The sequence below is a fragment of the Ictalurus furcatus genome, chromosome 5, assembly GCF_023375685.1.
Source record: "Ictalurus furcatus strain D&B chromosome 5, Billie_1.0, whole genome shotgun sequence".
In the NCBI taxonomy this organism is placed as follows: Eukaryota; Metazoa; Chordata; class Actinopteri; order Siluriformes; family Ictaluridae; genus Ictalurus; species Ictalurus furcatus.
The window spans coordinates 7050873-7072384 of NC_071259.1; the positions used below are offsets into that span (position 1 = coordinate 7050873).

Below are 21512 nucleotides of genomic sequence, written 5' to 3' on the forward strand. Positions count from 1 at the left end.
AGATCACTCTCTCTCTCTCCCTCTCTCTCTCTCTCTCTCTCTCTCTCTCTCTCTCTCTCTCTCTCTCCCTGACTCTAATTCATGTTTATTCTGTTCAGCTGAGCTTTGTGTTTGAATGGCACTGCTGGACGTTTGGCTCGGTTTCAAAGAAGGGCAGCGATAGTTTATAAACCAAAAGAACAATAGACATCCATTCATTATGAGCTCACCAGGACGCCCTGTTTTATATGCTTGTAAAATCTGTATGAACACGACTAATTGTGAGGGACTGCCCTGGAGCTGGGTAACGCCTAAATGAAATATTTTAAAAGCCTTTTACCAACTATAGATACATGGATATGTAGATTATGTTGTGCTCTTGTCACAGTACAGTTACAAAAGCACAATGTCGAAGGGTAAGGGAACTTATGTTGTAGTGAACACATTTGCTGTTCCAACATAAGCCATGGTGGGGAGGCTTGAGCCTCACGGTCAGCCATTCATATCTGTCTCTGAGTTCATGGGGCGCACTAAAGACAGTTTAATGGCTCTGAAAGAAGCACTAATGGGTTTATGTAGCATTGAGGTATACAACTGGAGCAACAAACAGGATGTATGATTTATAGAAGTGGCAAAATGTTACAAAGTCCCCCTCTTGTATTTTTTTAAATACAGAAGTGTGCATTTAAAAAAAAAAAAAAAAAACCTTCTCATTCTCTATCATACACACACAGAATTACATTTTGCAATGTTCACATGGAGGGAGGAGGGGTGCGTCTGCGAGAATCTGTGGTATACACCTGTAAATCCCCGGGAAAACTACTTCGTCTCTAGTTTGTCTGGCATAGGCCACACTCATTCACTCACTCACTCACACACACACACACACACACACACACACACACACACACACACACACACACACAGACACGCACACACAGCTCTCTCTCACTCTCTCACTCACACATATACACACACACATCTCTCTCTCACTCTCTCACTCACTCACACACACACACACACACACACACACACACACACACACACTTGTCTGGCATAGGGGTGGAGTTTAAATTTGGCTGTCCTGTTGCCCAGACGATGTGTATATACTGTAAATTTGCACATAGTTAGTTTCCCTGGTTAGTGAGTGTGTAGTGAAATAAGCACTTTTGTATTGATTTAATTTTCATTTTTAAAAAAAACAAACAAACAAACAAACAAACAAAAAACAGTGGTATCTGACAGAGGGCAGACTGACGCCAAACATAAGTAATGTTACTATTTTGGAAAACTGTGATTTTTTTTTCTGTGATTTTTTTTTTCCAAACAAAAAGGATATTTATATTTGTTCAATAACATATATAGAACCTATACAGCTATATCCATTTCATTATTTTGTGTAAATTAAGAAATGATATGCTTATTTCTGTATTTAATTGCTTTCCTGAAATGCACATTCCTACTTCAGTAAATGTTAGAGTTAATGATACACTTATTTCTATTCTTTTATCAGGATAAATAGAAAGGAACATTTAAGCAAAGGTTTATTTCATAATTATAATCATTTTCACACTTTAATCATTGGGGTAACAGTGACCCCAAACAACGACAAACAAGTGAAGCAAATCTCAACAGAACATAAGGGTTAAATATCATAATAAGTGAAAATAAAAACACCAACCTACATACTAAATATATCCACAAATCTGGATATTAGCCCTATCTAAAAAAAAAAAAAAACAAGCAGGCAACCAAAACAAACAAATGAACAAACGAATATATAGTCATACAAACAAACAAACAGACAAACAAACAAACAAACAAATAGTTATACAGGGAGCACGGTGGCTAAGTGGTTAGCAAGTTTGTCTCACATGTCTGGGGTTGTGGGTTCAGTTCCTGTTTCCACCCTGTGTGCATGGAGTTTGCATGTTCTCCCCGTGCTTTGGGGGTTTCCTCCGGGTGTTCTGGTTTCCTCCCCGGTCCAAAGACATGCAAACTGATTGGCATCTCTAAATTGTCTGTAGTGTGTGAGTGTGTGCGTGATTGTGCCCTACAATGGGTTGGCACCCAGTCTAGGGTGTCCCCTGCCTTGTGCCCAGACTCCCCTGAGATAGGCTCCAGGCTCCTTGACACTATGTAGGATAACTTATACAGAAAATGGATGAATAGATGGATGGATAGTTATACAAACAAACAAAGAAATTGCTGATTTTAAAATGTCCATTCTTAAGTAGCTGGTAAGTTCTGATATTAAAGGAGTTCACCTGGATAAAAAATGAGAAGAAGAAAATAATTTGCAATACAAGTTAGACATTATTAGTGAAAAGATTTTAAATGGCTGTTCCGAGGAAATCCTCTGTTCGAGGGTTCCACATACCTTTGAGATGCTCGATTTTTTTCTAAGACTGTACTCCAAGTCCAGGTTTATTAGATAAAAAAATTTAACTATGAGCAGTGGGTGAAAAAAAAGATTTCATACCAAACATATGTCATTTTTCCAGAATGCATCATTTTTCTCTTATTCACTTATACTCATTACATCGTTATATTCTTTGAATGCTACTGTAGGAGGCGGCCTCGAAAAAATAGAACAACCCCATTCCTGAGTCATTAAAACTCCATGAGCATGTTATCTGTCCCTGTTCTTGTGGCGTATTTCCCACATTAACACAGTCTTGTGTGTGGGAATGGAACAGACTCTCAGTTGAATACATTAAACTGTGTTGCTTTTGAGTGTGAAAATAAGCTATACACATCACAGTGTTCATCATCATTGGTCATGCAAGTTTATATTTTCCTGACACTATCCATATCAGAGAAAGTGCTTTGATTAGGTGCTATTATGTTTCGTAGAAGTGTACTGTTTACTGTATGTATATGTAAGCTAAAACTGCTTATGTTGGGTTCATATGACCTTCCAAATGAACAATTATAAATAATAAATCGCCTCTGTGCTCTTTGCATTGACTTTTCTTTGAACTTTTCCTGGTCCCATTCCCATGACCAAAGTTAAATATAGTCATTACAGAGGCTAAAAATATCTAATTAGGTCTTAGTTCCCCTAAAATAGTGTTATCTCTGTAAGAGGCGTAGAGGTTACAGCACTAATGTCAAATGAAGGCCTTTCAGCAGGCTGGAATGCAGGCAGACGTATAGCGGCTGACTCGTGAGTTATGATGTAACTGAGGGTCTGTGTAAGCGGTATGAGTGCTGCTTGGACAAGATGTCTCAGGAGGTTTTTGACAATTCTTTTTTGTACAGAAACATTTTATAAAGCTGCATGACCTACCTGCCTACAACTCCCATGTGACTCTAACAATTTTTTTACAAATCTATTTAAATTTATGGTAATGACAAATAGCTTCCTACTACCATGAATAACTTTGAACTTGGGTCCAGTCTTCAGGAATTGTTGAGCATTTTTAAAGGACATATTATGCTCATAATGAACATGTAATTATGAAATTATACACAGAAAGTGATTTTATATTTTGTTTATACCTCATTTTAGTTTTTGCTTTTGGGGGCTACATTGTGAGTAAAAGTTTTTCTCATTTGTCTGATTCCATTAAAACCCCCACTGTAACCAGTTCTCTGAAGGCTTTTGGAAGTACTTGGTAATGATCTAAATTTTCTCCACTAATTACTAAATGAATTGCTTTTCTTGTCAGACTTTTTCCTGGTAAATACCAAGAATGTAAGAAATAAAATTGAATGCTATGTGCGTTTGCTTGTTTATAGGAGCATGCATGCCTGACTACAACATAATTAGATAAAGTAAATAGATATTGATTTGGAGTTACAGAGTTTGAAGATCATAAACAGGTTGTCATTGCCATTAAATTGGTCATTACACACATGTCATGACTGCCACACTTCAGTAAAACCCAAAATAAGCTTTTGGCAGATGATTAAACATTAATCAGGCTTTCTGGGTTGCATTCAGAAAGGACCTTCCTGAATATTTTTAGCTGCAGACTTAGAATGAATTCTGAATGTGAAATTAAATGTTGGCATTGTGCTTTGGACACCAGCTGTCGAGCATTCTTATTGGGCTTTCACAGATAAGACCGCCAGTGTCATCCAGCAGTGTGAGAAGATGCTGATGACATGTTCAAGTCTGAAAAGACACATACAACAGAACATCCTAGTCTTTATCAGCTGTGAGATTCCTCTGAGAGACATAAAAATGTGTGAGTAATGCAGAGGGTCAGAGTTCTCATTTTTTAGATTAAGACTTCCACTGCATTTTTAGTAGTTTGTCAGTTCTCTCCTGAACAACCAAAAGGAAATGTATAGACTGTTGTTTCTTTAAAAGCAAAGTGTAAAGCAACTAAACTTACATTTCTATAAAATCACATTTGAACACTCATATAAGAATAACAATTGTAACATATCACTTACTTCTTGAACTGGAATTCAGATCCAGTCGAATTAATGCACCAGTGGTTTTCCATATTGATATTTTAAAGTTAGATCTGCTTACTACTAACTGTGAAAGCTGCAGTGCTGTGAAAAAGTATTTCTTCTGTTTTTGCGTATATCTCGTACTAAATTGTTTCAGAAATTAAAACAAAATCTAAGATAAAACAAAGGCAACCTGAGTAAACACAAAATTGAGTTTTTAAATGATAATGTTATTTATTGAAGCAAAAAAGTTATCCAATACCAGCGGGGCCTGTGTGCGGGGCCATAGTTACCAATTCCCCAAATCTATGAAAATGCATTCATAATGGGGTTGAGCTGGACTAGAACAGACTAGATTTGATTAAACCCTGTTCAATCAAATCAACACTTAAATAGAACTTCATTATTAAATGAGCATGAAGTTGGTTAAAAGTAACACACTATGGTAAAATTGAAAGAAATTCCAGAAATGATGAGGAAGAAGGTGATTGAAATACATCAGTCTGGGAAGGGTTACAAAGCTATTTCAAAGGCTCTGGGACTCAGAAGAACCACAGTGAAAGTGGTGGAGCTTCCCAGAAGTGGCCAACTGTTCAAAATTCCTCCAAGAGCACAGCAACTACTCATCCAGCAAGTCATTATTATATGGCATTATATATAGCAAAGACGAGTCGAAAGCGGATATGTTTGGAAGACAGCTGTCCCGTTACATCTGGTGTAAACCAAACACAGAATTCCACAAAAAGAACATCATACCTATGGTCAAGCATTGTGTTGGAAGTGTGATGATGTGGGGACGCTTTGATGCTTCAGGGCCTGGGCAATTTACGACAATTGAGGGAAACATGAATTCTGCTCTCTACCAGAAAATCCTAAAGGAGAATGTCTGGTCTTCAGTCTGTAAGTTGAAACTCTAGTGCAACTGGATTGTGCAGCAAAACATTAATGATGCAAAGCATAGGAGTAAGTCCTAGTCCTAGAAGTAAGTGAAAGACTGATCTCCAGTTATCAGAAGCCTTTGGTTGCAGTTATTGCTGGTGAAGGTGGCACAACCAGATTTTAAGTTTAAAGGGGCAGTTTAATTTTTCACTTGGGCGATAGGTGTTAGATAACTTTTCTTTTTCTTTAATAAAAAAATAAATAAGTAAAATCTGTATCATGTGTTTACTCAGGTTGGCTTTGTTTTTGCTGTATTTCGTTTAAAGGTCTAAAACTATTTAGTATGAGATATGCACAAAAACAGAAAAAAAATACTTTTTCACAGCACTGTATACACACTACATGGCCAAAAGTTTGTTGACTCTTGACCAACATACACATATGTGATTTTTGAGCACCCCATTCCAAATTTAGTCCTCCCTTGACTATTATAATAACCTCCACTCTTCTGGGAAGTCTTTCCACTAGATTTTGGAGCATGGCTGTGGGGTTTTGTCCATTCAGCCATAAGAGCATTAGTGTGTTCAGGCACTGATGTCCAGTTCTTCCAAAAGGTGTTCAATGGGCAATCTTCACTGCGACACTGTCATGCTGGAACATGTTTGGGCCTCTTAGTTCCAGTGAAGGGAAATTGTAATGCTACAGCATACAAAGACATCCTGTACGATTGTGTGCTTCCAACTTTGTGGCAAAAGTTGATCAAAGGCACACATATAGGTGTGATTGTAAGGTGTCTACATACTTTTTGGCCAAATGGTGTATCTTCTATGGCATTTAGACCAGGTTATGACCCACCACAAAACAAAAAGCTTTAATCCTCCACCATGTACATTTAATCAATACGGATTCAAACCATACCATAGACGCATCACGCTAAAATGAAACAACAGTAAAGGAAAGTTCAAGATTTGAGACTTGTGATGAGTCAAGTCTTTATTGTCATTCCTTTCATCACATTCAGATGGTAGGAATGAAATGACGTAGAATGACGATAGGGATGAAATAAAGCTCTAGAGTAGAGAATAAGTAACACAGTGACAATGCAATAAAGTCAATAAATACAATCAATACAGAAAACCAAAACTGTTTTTGTGATTTCTGTGTAGATTGTCAACTATTTTGTCTCAAGTTAAATGTCTGAGTACAGCAACAGTAATGAAATGAAACAAAATGAAATGAGGTGAGGTGGCCATCAGACCAATCTGATGAGAAGTCTAATGGCCTGTGGGAAGTAGCTGTTCATATATCTGGTCGACTTGGTCCGAATGCTCCGTAGCCTTCTTCCAGATGGGAGGAGTATAAACAGTCAGTGTATCAAACACTATCAGGTCATAATGAAATATGGATAAGTTTCATGAGCACAAGTGTCAACAACAGCCATTTATATAACATCTCCTGTATTGATGTTACTTCTATTGTGAACTGCACATGTATTCTCTACACAGTATATTTTTGTACTGCATCAATTCTCCAAATCATCAGACAAATTGTCTAAATGGACTGTACCTATGTCAGTTACCTACACTGACACTTTCTGTCTTCAGTCTCCACTGCTACCCACACACTTGTGCTCATCCATTCCCTTCCATGTCCCATGATTCATTAGCCATTATTTGCTCTCTTTTTGTCTCTCTTTTCTTTTTTAAACATAAGCAGATATTTTGGTGTTGGTTTTACTACTGTATATACATTTTGCCAAGGTGATAATAGTTTTCCCTACTTGACTGAGCACATTTGTATGTTCAGTACCTTTTATCTAAAGTTTAGATTAACTTTTTTTATCTCACAAATGAGCACGGTAAGGAATTTCTGTAATGACTTCGAAACAATACTGTGTTCAAGCCAGTATAATACTCTGTTTTAATGTGTTTTACAGTTCAATTCAGCCGCCTTTTTCTTATATAGCTTCTGAAAGATTACTGTAAATATATACAGTATTATTAACCTTACTGTAAAAGTGCCAAACGCCCTCATATGTACTTGCCCCCAGATTTTCCCTAAAGTTTTTATTTTTAATACTAACTTCTGACAAAATACCATAGCCTCAATACCAGTAATCTAGGGCAAGTTTAAACCAGGGGTAAAGCTACTCGGGAGACATCTAACCAACAACCTACTAGTTTAAATAAGCAATCCATATAGTTGGGAGGAGCTACTTAAATATACATTTTAAATAGAAATCATAACTAATTGAATGCTCTGACTTATAATGAGCTAGATTCATAATCAAGGATCATAATCAAGGCTAAAGAAAAGGAATTTCCTAATAAAATATCTGGCGAGTGTATTTCTGCATACTATATGCGCTTAGTTTTAGTTGTTTTTGCTTGTGCAATGCGATCAGCTTCAAATACACGCTGTTGAAGAATATAACCCAGTTTATATTACATGCACAACACAAAAAATATAAAACCTATACATGTACACTTCTTAAGAGAAACAGCACAACCTCTTAATTATGGCATGATGCTGTCCTAATAATTGGATGGATCCTACACCATCCATCCATTTTCTATACCACTTATCCTACTGGGTCGCAGGGAGCATGGGGCCCAGGGTAGGGTACACCCTGGACGGGGTGCCAATCCATCGCAGGGCACAATCACATACACATTTATACACTACAGAGACTTTGGAGATGCCAATCAGCCTAACATGCATGTCTTTGGACTGGGGGAGGAAACCCAGATTACCTGGAGGAAACCCCCGCAGCACAGAACATGTAAGCTCTGTACACACAGGGCTGCGTTGTGAATCGAACCCCCAAGCCTGGAGGTGTGAGGCAACCATGCTAACCACTAAGCCAATGTGCTACACCATGTTGGAAGTAAATCTAAGAAATGTGATAACCAGGCTGAGAGATTAAAGGCTCAGGAAACCTTTGCAGGTGTTTTGAGTTAATTAACTGATTAGACCTCTTCTCAGGTCGACATTTCTGTATTATAAATTCTATATTCTAATATTTTGAGATACTGGATTTTTGATTTCCATGAGCTGTAAGCCATAATAATCAAGATTAAAACAAAAAAAAAGGCTTGAAATATTTCACTTTATGTGTAATGAATCTAGAATATATAAAAGTTCCACTTTTTGAATTAAATTAAGAAAAAAAAAAACTTTTTCACGATATTCTAATTTTGAGATGCACCTGTATGTTGGTAATGTAGTTATTTTAAAGACAATGTACTAACTATGAGAATGGATTTTGATATTGCTAAAGATGCCAGTTAGTTCTAATGATCTTTTTAAGCAACACACACACATTTGCTATATGATTATTGTTATAAAGTTCTCAGTCAGCCAGGGGCTTCAGTGTGTTAGATCCCATTCCCGTTTCTTGGTTGTTTATGGCTAGCTAGCCAATATGAGAGCAGCTTTCTTTATTTATTTTTTTCCTTTACTTTTATTTTCTCTTGGTTTTTTTTTTTTTTTTTTGTCTTTTCTTTTTTTTTAGCTGTGTGGAAAGTGTGAGATTCTCAGCCTTAGCATTCATGCCCTGAGGCCCACTGCCATCCTGCATGAGAGAGGCAGCCAAAAAAAGTCAGCATGAGCGATGGTCTCCTGCTAGCTCTGAACTGAAGCACAATGTGGAGGCAGACAGGGACTGATTAGTTTTTTAGTGTCTGCTGGCCCCTACAGAACAACTATTGGTGAAATGGCTTGGAGCCCATCTGGCACATTTCTCCTTATACCAAAGATTATTATAAAGTCTACATTCTAGAAATGTATAAACTATTTTTTGTTATTTGTTTTATTTTCTCCATGCTCTGGTAGATTGGACAATAATGCCTTTCACATGTATAAAAACTATCCTCTCCAGTGACTTATCATGTGACATTTCAAACGAGATGTTCTTCGGATAAAGGAAATGGCATGGGCTACTATGGCCTGCCATTAAAATCTTAATTAGCTCTATGACTCTTTAATCATGACAATGAGTGGTGCTCAGTGATCTGTACCAGGGGAGGACAGAGGTGAGTAGGTGAAATGTGTATGCTTGAAATAGATTCAGGATATCCCTGGGAGAAAACACGTCTCACACACGTCACACACATCACACAGACAGTTTGATAAATAGAAGTAACCACAGGTTATGGTTGATGGCATTATTGGCTTTCATGGAACCATTAAAAATGTCCATAATGAGTTGCCCTGTTATATACACAGCACATGAGGATTAGAGAGAATACAGGTACATTTTTAGTGGTATTCTTTGATACTGATACTGATACCAAAATGAGCTTCCTACTTAGATCTACTTAGTATTAAGCAAACAGGAGCATTGCTCTCTTTCACTTGTTTCCCTTCACTACTCTCACGCTTGTGTACGCATGCAATTCACAGCACCTTGCACTCTTCAGATTTTTGCCCGTTTTACTCCCAATTCCAACCCACCAGCCAGCTCTCCCTTTTCATTGCCATTATTAATTGTGAAATGATGGCTGTCATTTTGTGTTGTCTATTCATTAACACATCAATGTACACTCAGCTGTACACAACACCCGATACCAGTAATTATATTGATGCGTCTCTACTATAAATTCTTCTTCTTCTTCTATTTTGCTTTTTTTTAATGTGATGAGTTTTAAATATTAGTTAAAATAATACAATAATACAACAGGTAAACCAGTCATAAAGTAGGAAAGGTTTACAAAGAAATAGTACTTTTTTTAGACCCCTATCACCTGTGCAAGCAAAGTGTGTCTGAGCCTGTAGGAGGTGAAACCAGTTGATATTCAAAATGGTTGCTCTATATGAAATCCACAATATAAATAATATAATAATACAACTGTCTTCTCATTTTACAGCAAATGTCTTCAGTGCACACAAGGGCTGAATGATACTGTAGTGGGTCGAGCTGACTTCATGACAAAAATATATATAATAATGAATTCTTTATATGCTTAAATACAAATGAACTGAAGAAGTGATTGTTTATAAAAGATGAACGATGCTCGCTGTTCAAGACATTTTACTTAAGGCAATTAATACTTATTCTTTAATGTTGCTCTCAGTTGCCTGAAACGCCATCCATATAGTAAAATGCATTATTTTGCGGATAATTGCGGGCAGTTATGCTATTCTGTACTGAAATGATGATTTAGTTGTATTTATTGTGTGTAATTACGTCATGGGTGCCTTCATACATATATAAGTACAAAGTACGTACTTATAGAAATACATTCAGCTGAATATCTGTGGTTTTGTTCTTTCTTTTAATTTCTTCTCCAGAAATCAGGTCCTGCTCAGACTTGCTAAATTTATCGCAATCAAAAAATCGATTGTATAGCAGCCACGATAAGTTAGCCTTAAATGTGTATGATGTAAAACTGACCTGGAAAGTTGGCTCAACTGGAACTCTCAACTACATGACAAAAACCCAACAACATCCAAAATCCAAGAGATAGCTTTACTGTATATAGGTGGATTTCACATATATCAACCATTTTGAATATCAACTGGTTTCACCTCCTAAAGCCTCAGACACACTTTGCTTGCACAGCTGGTGGAGGTCTAAAAAAGTACTATTTCTTTGTAAACCTTTCCTACTTTATGACTGGTTTACCTTTTGTATTATTGTATTATTTTAAATAATACTATTTCTTTGTAAACCTTTGTATAAGTGGTTTACCTTTCTAATGTCTAATTGTGACAGCCTAACATCTAATAGTTTCCTCAAATTACTGGGCTGTTGTGATCCCATTAGGATGGAATTGCATGCTGGTTACATTGCAGTGTGTGGTGCTTTATGTAAAAGAATCAGTCTAATGTGGCAACCCTGACATTGGTTGGAATAATTTATCTCTTCGCGCCCAGTTTGCAGTTTGCCCTGATTCACCTCCCCTTCCATTCTACTTTCCAGCTCGTTTGGTTTCTTTGGCAGCCCGTGACGAAATCAGTGCGGCTATAAAGCGCGCACCTGGAGACTGCGCTTGGGTAGCTGACGTGACGAGGAGCACTCAGAAACCGGCCACACAGCCACAGCAAACGCAACATGACCGCCAACTTCTGCGTGTTCTGCCTCTCCTCGCTCCTGCTTTTGAACTCCATCGGGGCCAAACCGCTCTCCGAGTTACAGGTGAGCAAATATTGTTCTGTTTTTATCGAGGATCCGTGCGTTTTGCGCAGCGCCTGTATTGAACTCTGTGCTGCGCTTTTGCGCATTTTTGAAATTTATTTTAACGCATAGTCACATGTCGCATTTATTTTGGATTATGTAACGAATGTAAATGCTTTTATTCTGTATTGTGCATGTTTTTCTTACTTTATTTTATCCTGGATACATATATATATATATTATAATCAAACTGGACGCGTTTTGCTTAGGAGAGCATTAAGGAGCTCCTGGAGGAGGAACAAACGGCGAACGCGCCTTTCATTGGTCCGGAGGTGTCGGAGTCGGAGTCGGCGTCGGAGTCGGAGCGGGGAGGCGGGACGGCGGAGCGCCGCGCTCTGAGTGGAAGCACCTGGACCGTCGGGGAGATCAGCGGCGCGCTCGCGGCTAAGGAGAACGCGCTGGATCGCCTCATCGGGGACATCCTGTCCGTGTCCAAACGCAGTCGCTTCAAGAAAGGTGGCCTAAGGAGCTGTTTTGGTGTTAGGCTAGAGCGCATCGGCTCTTTCAGTGGTCTGGGATGCTAGAAGCGTCAGGTACATCCAGTGTATTATTTACTCAGCTGACGAGATGTTATATATACATATAACATCAATAATATGTGCATTTTTACATTTATGCGTTTATTGTTTCTTGCCTCCTCCCCTCCCTCCTTCCCCTCTCTACAGGAGCGGTTTGTACTGGAACAGGGCACTGAAACTCCTTACTTGAACTCCTCGGGCAGGGCACATGCCTTTTTTTTTTTTAAATTTATTTATTTAACGTTATTCTGAAGTATTGACATGTTTACAGCTGTGCGCAGAGCATCGTCTGCTGAGTGTTATTTATTCTGTGGTAACTGTGTAGAATTGTAAATATATTTTTGTTAATATCATCTAAAGCTTTTACTGCTTCTTCTGTGTATGTATTTATTTCTTGTCCAAATTCATGTCATAGATTGAAAGGTGTGGAATTATGAATAAATATTTTGCATAATAGCCTATGTGTGTTGACCGTGTCTAACTCTCACATACTGTAGCTATGGGGTGCAGATGCAAATGATGTGGGCCAAAAGGGGGGGTTTGGCATGTGGCAGGGGGAAAAAGAAAATCTGTGCAACATCTGTACATCTTTAATAGCCCAAATAATTCCGACGTCAAGCAGATAATAATGACAGTTTAAAAATCTGAAGAAAGAAACCCAACAAAAACCAAATGGTCAATGGACAATAGACTCATGATGTAGCCTTCTTAACTGTAGTACCGACATTACAGGTAGGAAGGCATTAGACTATACTGAGCATACTGCACCTATATTAAAATGCTGCTCTACTAATTAAAATGTTTTTCAAAACATGGTATTTTTGGTGATTTTGGTGATTTGATATCAACATATCAAGAGAGATCAGCAGATTAATAGGACAGGATTGTCAACAGTTCAGAAATGTCCTTATTTAACTGTTGTTGAAGTAATTATTCACTGATAGGACAGTGAAGATTGGGTTGGGGAAGGAGAAAGTTATGTAGAAGAGTAAATGCTAATGTGTTTACAAGGTCAAGAGAGATATTCCAAATTAAAAAATTTGAGTGACACATAATTAGGCATGGGGGCACTGAGGAATACTAAAAGTTGATTTTCACATTCGTAATATGACAAATTTACATCCATAACTATACCCTTACAGGAAAAAAACATCACTTGAATTAAGTTTTTCACATCTGAGAAAACTTTTCTGCATATTATGCCCTGAAATTGCACATGTGACCTCAATTAAATGCAAAACTGTGTAAACAATATGGGATTATAGGTGAAAAGATATACACATCTGGAAAAATGAAAACGTGAAAATCAATTAATTGTCCGAAAAAGTCATGTGGAAAATATAAACACATGTCTGCATGAGAAAACTGATCTAGTCTAAATTGTGAATGTTCCATTCTGGTATGACATCCATTTTTTATGCTATTTGTATTATAATTGACAATGGTGCACTAGTAAATTAATTACACATAGTTTTAACCTTCAGAAATAAGGTTTAACTTTAATTGGATGAAATACAACATGACTGAAACTGCACATACACAATTCAAGGGTTCTCTGGTTCCTACAAATGTCCTTCTACTTGGAACCCTAATAGATAAACAGTGTAGTATAGGTCTATCTACAATGTATTATTGTAGCATATACATTCACTGTTCAAGCTTACTACATGACCTGGGAGACACTGTAAACCACCACTGGACCAAGGAAAAAGAAATTATGTTAGTCTATACAGAGTTTTTGCCTTAAAACAAGACTAGAATTATTGACACCCTTGTTAGAGATGAGTAAAAAAGATATAAAAATGCCTTTGTGGTCAATTCATGTAATCTCACAATGAAAATATGAGTGAAATCAAGTCTTTAATTCAAGTAAATAAAAATAATTTAAAAACAAAAACACGTGTCACAATTGTCGCACAAAATGTCGCACTCCAGCATTTAGTGCTATGTTCAACCCACAAATATAACAGTGCTGAGACTTCTGCTATATTTCTGGAGAATTAAGAACAAGGAACCTGAAAGCACTTATAAATACAGAATCACTCCAGATCCTCCATGGTCCTCTCCTCTGCAGCTTACCTCACAGGTTTTTAATGAGGTTTAGGTCAGGGGACACACAAGGCCATGTCAAAAACTTGATGATGTGGTTATTGAACCATTTTTGTGCATTTGGATGTATTTTTGATAATTGTCCTGCTGGAAGGACAGCTTTTCCAGTTTGTAACTTCTTGGCAGGGGCAGCCATATTATTGTTTAAAAACGTCTGGGTTACGCATGTAATGCCCTCGTACATGACCGGTATCTGAAGTCTGTGTCAAATCATGCCTTTATAGGCCTGCCTATGCCCAGACACCGCACACTTCAAAAGCAATAGAGATTGATTCGAGTATCCAAATAGAAATGCGCTGATTTGACATGGCATCACGTCTAGTGTCACTGCCAAGCAGACCAGCAACTGCTCCGATTTATGCAACAGACATAGGCAATTAGGAATAATCCAACCTAGGATATAGCGAAGCCTTGGCTAATCCAGGGGCTAAGTCAAGGCAGGAACGGGCAACAGAGATGTTATGGCTGCCAAAAGAGCTACCTTTAGGGTCAGAAGTTTCTCTTAAGCTGACTCTAAGGGCTCAAATGGGGCACCTGACAGACCTTCCTGGACCACAGAAGGTCCCAGGAAGGTATGCATGGTCTGCAGATGGGCCTCAGCCATCTGACACCATGCATAAACCTTAGATGTTGTTGCCTCACAGAGGCTCCTTCAATAGGGGCGTGGCTGGCCGAAATGGCAACCACATAGACCCTAATTGTAGAAGGAGCCAACCCTACTGAGAATCGTTCCTGTAAGAACTCCAGGACTGTAGCTATTGTGCAGTTACTGGGTCTCGCTGGTGTTCCTCACACCACCATAAAAAAAAATGCCACTTGAATGCATACAATTTTGTTGTGGATGATGCTCTAGCATTTAACATGGTCTCTACAACCTCGATTGAGAGACCAGAATCTATGAGCTGGTGCCCCTCAGGGGTCAGACTCACAGTTTCCATAGTTCCGGCTGAGGGTGATAAATCAACCCTCTGGCTTGAGATAATAGATCCCTGTGAATGGGAAACTCCCAGGGAGTTCTGTCCAGCAGAGATTTTATCTCAGAGAACAAAATTCGTCCAGGTAGTTTAGCACACAGATGCCCTGGAGTCGCAAAATAGCCAGCACAGCATCCATGCACTTCTTGAAGGTGCAAGGGGATAAAGCTAGTGAAAGGAAGAACCGATATTGATACATGTTGCCTCCAAACATGAATCTCAGGAACGTCCTGTGACTGGGCAATGGAATATGTGTCTTTTTTTTAGATCTATCACCACAAACCAATCCTCAAACTGAGTCTGTAGAATGATAAGTTTGCCGAAGAGTACGGTTCAGATGACCCAGATCTAAAATTGGCCACATACCCCGTCAGCAGGTCTGCCTGATAGACCTTCAACATTGCTGTTGTATGCTGAGACCTGCAAGCAAAATCCGCTGCTGCCTAGGCTTCGCCAGCCATGGTCTTACATGGCCTGGATAGCAAAGCTGGCCTCCCTGCTTTTGCTGCCATTGATGGAGAGACATGGCTCGCAAGCGCCTCCTCCACCATCGACATAACAAAATAGCTGTACTGTTTATCCCCCATGGTGGCCGAATAATCCGATGTCGCGGAGTTATATACATGGAAGCGTGACACTTCATGGTGCACTACCGGGAAAAAGGGGAGTTTTCTGCGGTGTGAGGGCGTGCTCTCCTTCTCACTGGCTCCCCTCTCTGGCTCCTCGGAGTCTGAGAGAGTGGGTTGACTCTCCATACAGGAGGCAGAAGTCGTTTCGCGAGCTCCATCCATCGCCCTTCGGCTGAGAAGTGAGAGAGCCAAGAGCTCTTTTTTTCTGGTTCCCCCTCAAGATCCATATGGGACCCCCAGGATCTGAGCCAGCTGGCTGCCTTGACAGTGGCCTTGACAGAGTCCTGATGTTCCGAAACCATCTTGCTTCTGCTGAGGAGTGAGAGAGCTGGAAACGGAGCTGCGCTGCTGCACGCCCCACTCCCGTACCCTTCACACAAAAAGTGTGTCCATCCCCTTCTGCAATAACACGAGAGCAGGGAGTAACACACTCTTTGAACTCCCTAAAGTTCATTCTGTTTGCACAGTGTAGCGACAGAAGGGAAAAGAAATATATATATATTCTTTTGAAAATAAAGAGAAATGAAGAGTTTTATGAATGTTCACACAGACAACCGACATGCAGCTTGCGCTGAAGACAAAGAAAGCTGATGACGTGGTTTACAGGCGCCACATCACCTGACCACGGCAGGCCTATAAATAGGTGTGATTTTACACAGACTTCAGATACCGGTCACGCGTGAGGGCGCTTCCCGCAACGTGAAGCTCATGCAATGTTGAGGTTTGAGGTCATGCAACTCCTGGTTTGTCATGGAGTCCTAACTTAGGGCCTTTGGAGGAAAAACAGCCCCATATCACAAATCCTCCACTACATTTAACAATGTAGATTAAGTTATTTTCTCTATAATCATCCTTTTTTTTATGCCAATCTCACCTTGAATATTTGTTGTGTCTACATAACCCCACACACTCATATTTGTGGTTAGATGAAAAAAAGCTATCTACTGGAACTCTTTCCACTGTTTTTGCCATTCAGGTGGTTATTTGGAGATACCATTTTCTGTAAATCTCTAACAGCATGGGGGGAAAGTACACTTCCAGGCCGGTTCATTACAGCTCTAGTTGTGTTAAGCCTCCTAATTATTGCCCTAACAGTGGCTGTAGACATTTTCTTAGTAAATTTTGATAGCTTTTTTTTTTTTTTTTTTTTTTACAACACACTGCTGTCTCATTTAATTAATGTATTCTCTAATCTTACCCATGTTAATGATGAGTGACTGAGGGAATTTGGCCTCTGTGTCATCTCATATTTACACTGCAGTGAAACAGGAAGTCATAGATGTCCTCTTAGGAGTTCCAAATCACTCACATAAAAAAAGAAGTAAAATATGAATGGGAACAGTTACTATTTGCTCAGATACATTTCTAGGGGTGGCAATGATCATGGCATGTGTGATTTCATTAAAAATATATGTGTGTTTGAAGAGTTTTTATTTTTTTGAAATGATTTTACTTTATTAAAGGTTTGATTTCTGTCATACTTTCAGTTTGTAAGATCACTGACCCAAGGTTGCCAATAATTCTGGAGTTTATTGTAAAACAGCGATGATAGGAATATAAATCTTATAGTATAATATACAGTATATTATAAGGTCTATGTATACATAGGTCTATATGTGCACCATTATGTCACCAAAATAACGCAATGTGTGTTAGTGGTGCGTAATTTCAGGGAACCACTTTCCCAAGCTCAGTATCTAAACAAAGTGCATTGCAGGCGAAGTCATAGGGCTCATATCTGCTACAATGAAGCTTTAAAAGGAGTTATTTCCGACAGACAGCTTTATCACTGAAGGTGTTGGAATGCAGCCTCTAATTCCTCACATAACTTTAGTGAGTCAGACTTTAAAGTATAAAAGAGCCCCATCTCCCAGCTTAGAGCTATGAAACACAGACAACGGACACAGCTTAAAAAGACTAAGGAATCGAGTCATATTCAAGCACGCAGTTCTTAAAGAAAACAGACAACATGTCACCATATTTCATTCCATCTGTTAGCTTTCTACTGCTTGTAAGTTTGATGATCACAAATGCACTTCCGCTACAAAGCGCGGCCTTGACCAGTGAAGACCTGGACGTCTTGAAGGTAAGATTCGACTCATCAAAAAATGGCAATAAACAGTGTGTACGCATTAATACTAATATTAATATTTCTGTATATACCTAAGTTCAGCAGGACACAACACTTTAATTCAGCACTGTAAAATGTCTCTGTATAAACCGTACGATATCATTATCCTCTCACAGCTTCTGCTCAGCCAACTGGAAGAATCAGTTCCCGCTCAAACGCTGGAACCAGAAGAGGAAGAAGCGGTGGTTGAGGAAAAGGAAGTTGTACCTCAGCCTGAGGTGCTTGCGAGAAACTTCCTCTCTGCTCGGGACCTGAAGACAGTTCGCCAGGACTCCAGTTCCAAGAAGTATTCGGGTTGTTTTGGCCGCCGGTTGGACCGGATTGGCTCCATGTCCACTCTGGGCTGCAACACTGTTGGACGCCACAGTAAGTTAACTTCATCATTCTATAGGCTACATACTGCATAGTCTACCACAAAATGCTCTTACACTTGCTCTGAGATCAGCTGGCATTATAGACAGATTTGGGCTATACACAAGAAGCTTTCACTAAAATAAATAAATACTTGGTTGTCTTTGTGTGACACTTATACATTTCGTCTTTTCTTTGTTTTTTTTCCATCAGGTCTAAAGAGGAAATGAAGTCTTAAGCAGAACGGTTACATCATTGTCTGTGATGATGCCAGAGTGAATTTTTAAATGTCCATTTATTTATTAGAATATTTATTGATCTGCCTTCATATAAATTTATATTTATATGCATTCTTTATTTATGCTCAATAGTCAGTTGTATATCTAAATGAAATATTCAATAAAATGATTTTGAAAAAAAACAACAATGTTGTGCCTTATAATGAATTAAAACATCTATCTATCTATCTATCTATCTATCTATCTATCTATCTATTTCATTTATTCATTAAGTATGAAGTGTTTCAAACCTGTTTAATATTTTTTCCACCATGATTATAAGTTCTAGGCCCAGTTTATTAAAAGTATGGATATGTGGCTCAGTTCACATACCTCTGGTCTGTGAAATGAAACAGGAAATAGGAAAACACTGCACAGCCATATGTCTGAACATGTTGGAATATTTTGTTCAGGACCATGGAGAGCGAAATGTATCCACAGGCAAATGCTGCTACAGAAAACTGAAGTCTCTTAATAAGTTCAAACATTGGACATAGCGATGATAAATAAAAAATATAACTTACCTTATCTCATAAGAATAAATAAAACATTTTGCCATATCCAATATCTTTCATTTCGACCTGGAACAAGTTTAATAAATGATTTGAAATTGATATGACGGCATTTGGTCAACAGCATTAAGTAAAAATGAAGAGAGACAGATATTTATGTATAGGACACCTCATTTGTGCTTGCAGAACAGACCCCTATATAAATCAAACAAAAGAGATTTTAATTTCAGGATCTTCCTGGCATTTAATTACTAATGTCAATTAAATGGACAGTGCCATTAGCAGATGAAACAGACTTTATTCCGGTACTTTCTTGTTAACAAAAGAGATTGTTTTCCAATGAGATTTAGCTTGTCATCGCAAAGCATATTTTCATAACTACTATGAATTACTCAGAAACTACAGTGAAAGTAGTTATGAGAGTGAGGAATGTACAGTGCCCTCCACTAATATTGGCACCCTTGGTAAATATGAGCAAAAAGTCTGTGAAAAATTGTCTATTGTTTAACCATTTGATAACAATATTCACAAAAATATTCTGCTCTCATGGATATCAAACAATTGCAAACATGACACAGGTTTATCCAAAAAAATTATAACTTTGTTAAATATCGGTGTGCAACAATTATTGGCACCCTTTTAGTTAATACTTTGTGCTATCTCCCTTTGACAAGATAACCGCTCTGCGTATTCTCCTATAATGCCTGATGAGTTTGGAGAATACATAGCAACAGATCTGAGACTAGTCCTCCATAAAGAATCTCTCCAGATCCTTCAAATTTCGAGGTCCACGCTGGTGGACTCTCCTCTTCAGTTCACCCAACAGGCTTTCTATGGGTTTCAAGTCAGAGGACTGGGATGGCCATGGCAGGACCTTGATTTTATGGTCAGTAAACAGATTTTGTGTTGATTTTGATGCATGTTTTGGATCATTGTCCTGCTGGAAGACGCAACCACGGCCCATTTTAAGCTTTCTGGCAGAGGCAGTCAGGTTTTCATTTAATATCTGTTGATATTTGAGAGTCCATGATGCCATGTATCCTAACAAAATGTCCAGGTCCTCTGGCAGAGAGACAGCCCCAAAACATTAAAAAGCCATCACCATATTTAACCGTGGGCATGAGGTACTTTTCCATATGGCTTCCTCTCTGTGTGTGCCAAAACCACCTCTGGTGTTTACTGCCAAAAAGCTCTATTTTGGTTTCATCTGACCATAGAACCCGATCCCATTCGAAGTTCCAGTAGTGTCTGGCAAACTGAAAACTCTTGAGTTTGTTTTTGGATGAGAGTAGAGGCTTTTTTTCTTGAAACCCTTCCAAACAACTTGTGGTGATGTAGGTGACTTCAGATTGTAGTTTTGGAGACGTTCTGACCCCAAGACACAACTAACTTCTGCAATTCTCCAGCTGTGATCCTTGGAGATTTTTTGTCCACTTGAACCATCCTCTACACAGTGCATAGAGACAATATAGACACACGTCCAATTCCAGGTTGATTCATAACATTTCCAGTTGACTGGAACTTGTTAATTATTGCCCTGATTTGTGGAAATGGGCATTTTCAATGCTTGCGCTATTTTCTTATAGCCACTCCCCTTTTTGTGAAGTTCAACAACCTTTTGCCACACATCACAGCTATATTCCTTGGTCTTACCCATTGTTATGAATGATTAAGGGAATTTGGCTTATGTGTTACCTCATATTTATACCCCTGTGAAACAGGAAGTCATGGTTGAACAATTTCCTGTTCCTAGTCACCCAGGTGTACCAACATTTTTTTAATATATATATCCGTGGGAATATACTTCAAATATATTTTTCTCAAATGAATTCATAGGGGTGCCAATAATTGTTGCACACCTATATTTAATAAACATTTTTTTTTGATAAACCTGTGTTGTGTTTACAGTTGTTGATATCCATGAGAGCAGAGTCTATCTGTGAATTTTTTTAACAAAAGTTCAAAAGTTTAAACAATAAAGACACATTTTCACAGCCTTCTTTGCTCATAATTACCAAGGGTGCCAATATTAGTGGAGGGCACTGTATGTCTGGACTCACTCATAGCTCCAACTGTTATCAGATAGCATAACATGCAGATACTACAAGATTTCTCAAAAGTCTTGATACATAGGGACTATGTTTGGCAGCACCACATTAATTGTGTCTATGTCAGTGGATGTTCGTGGACGTTCACTTCTCGCTTGGTCCGCAACACTTCGTGTGTGATGTGCTCGCCATGTTTCCTGTGAAAGTCCATCACAACCATGTGACAGCTTCCTGATCCAGCAATCAAAATGATTTCAATATGTTCTTCTTTTGTCAAAGTCATTCTTAAAGGCTATCTGGGAAAAAAATAATAAAAAAATGAAATTATATATATATATATATATATATATATATATATATATATATATATATATATATATATATAAAGTGTTTATTTTCCCTATGTATGGAAACTTATGGGACGTGCTGTATTGATGACTAATGGTGCCACGCTAGACTGATCCTCACCATGGAATCCCTTGGCTTGAATTTACCAATTTCATGCTTAACCTCGTG

The 21512-nt window shown here is 38.4% G+C and overlaps 2 protein-coding genes across 2 annotated transcripts; both read left to right on the plus strand.

Annotated features, from left to right (window-relative positions):
- The first annotated feature begins 11243 nt into the window (after positions 1-11243).
- On the plus strand, positions 11244-12745 carry nppal (natriuretic peptide A-like). Its single transcript, XM_053623902.1, has 2 exons — positions 11244-11407; positions 11659-12745. The coding sequence occupies exons 1-2, from the start codon at positions 11324-11326 to the stop codon at positions 11968-11970; spliced, it is 396 nt and encodes a 131-aa protein (XP_053479877.1). The 5' UTR covers positions 11244-11323; the 3' UTR covers positions 11971-12745.
- A 3862-nt stretch (positions 12746-16607) lies between these two features.
- Positions 16608-18572, plus strand: nppb (natriuretic peptide B). The gene is made up of 3 exons (XM_053623903.1): positions 16608-17762; positions 17924-18173; positions 18372-18572. Exons 1-3 carry the CDS (start codon positions 17646-17648, stop codon positions 18386-18388), a joined length of 384 nt encoding a protein of 127 aa, XP_053479878.1. The 5' UTR covers positions 16608-17645; the 3' UTR covers positions 18389-18572.
- Positions 18573-21512: the final 2940 nt, after the last annotated feature.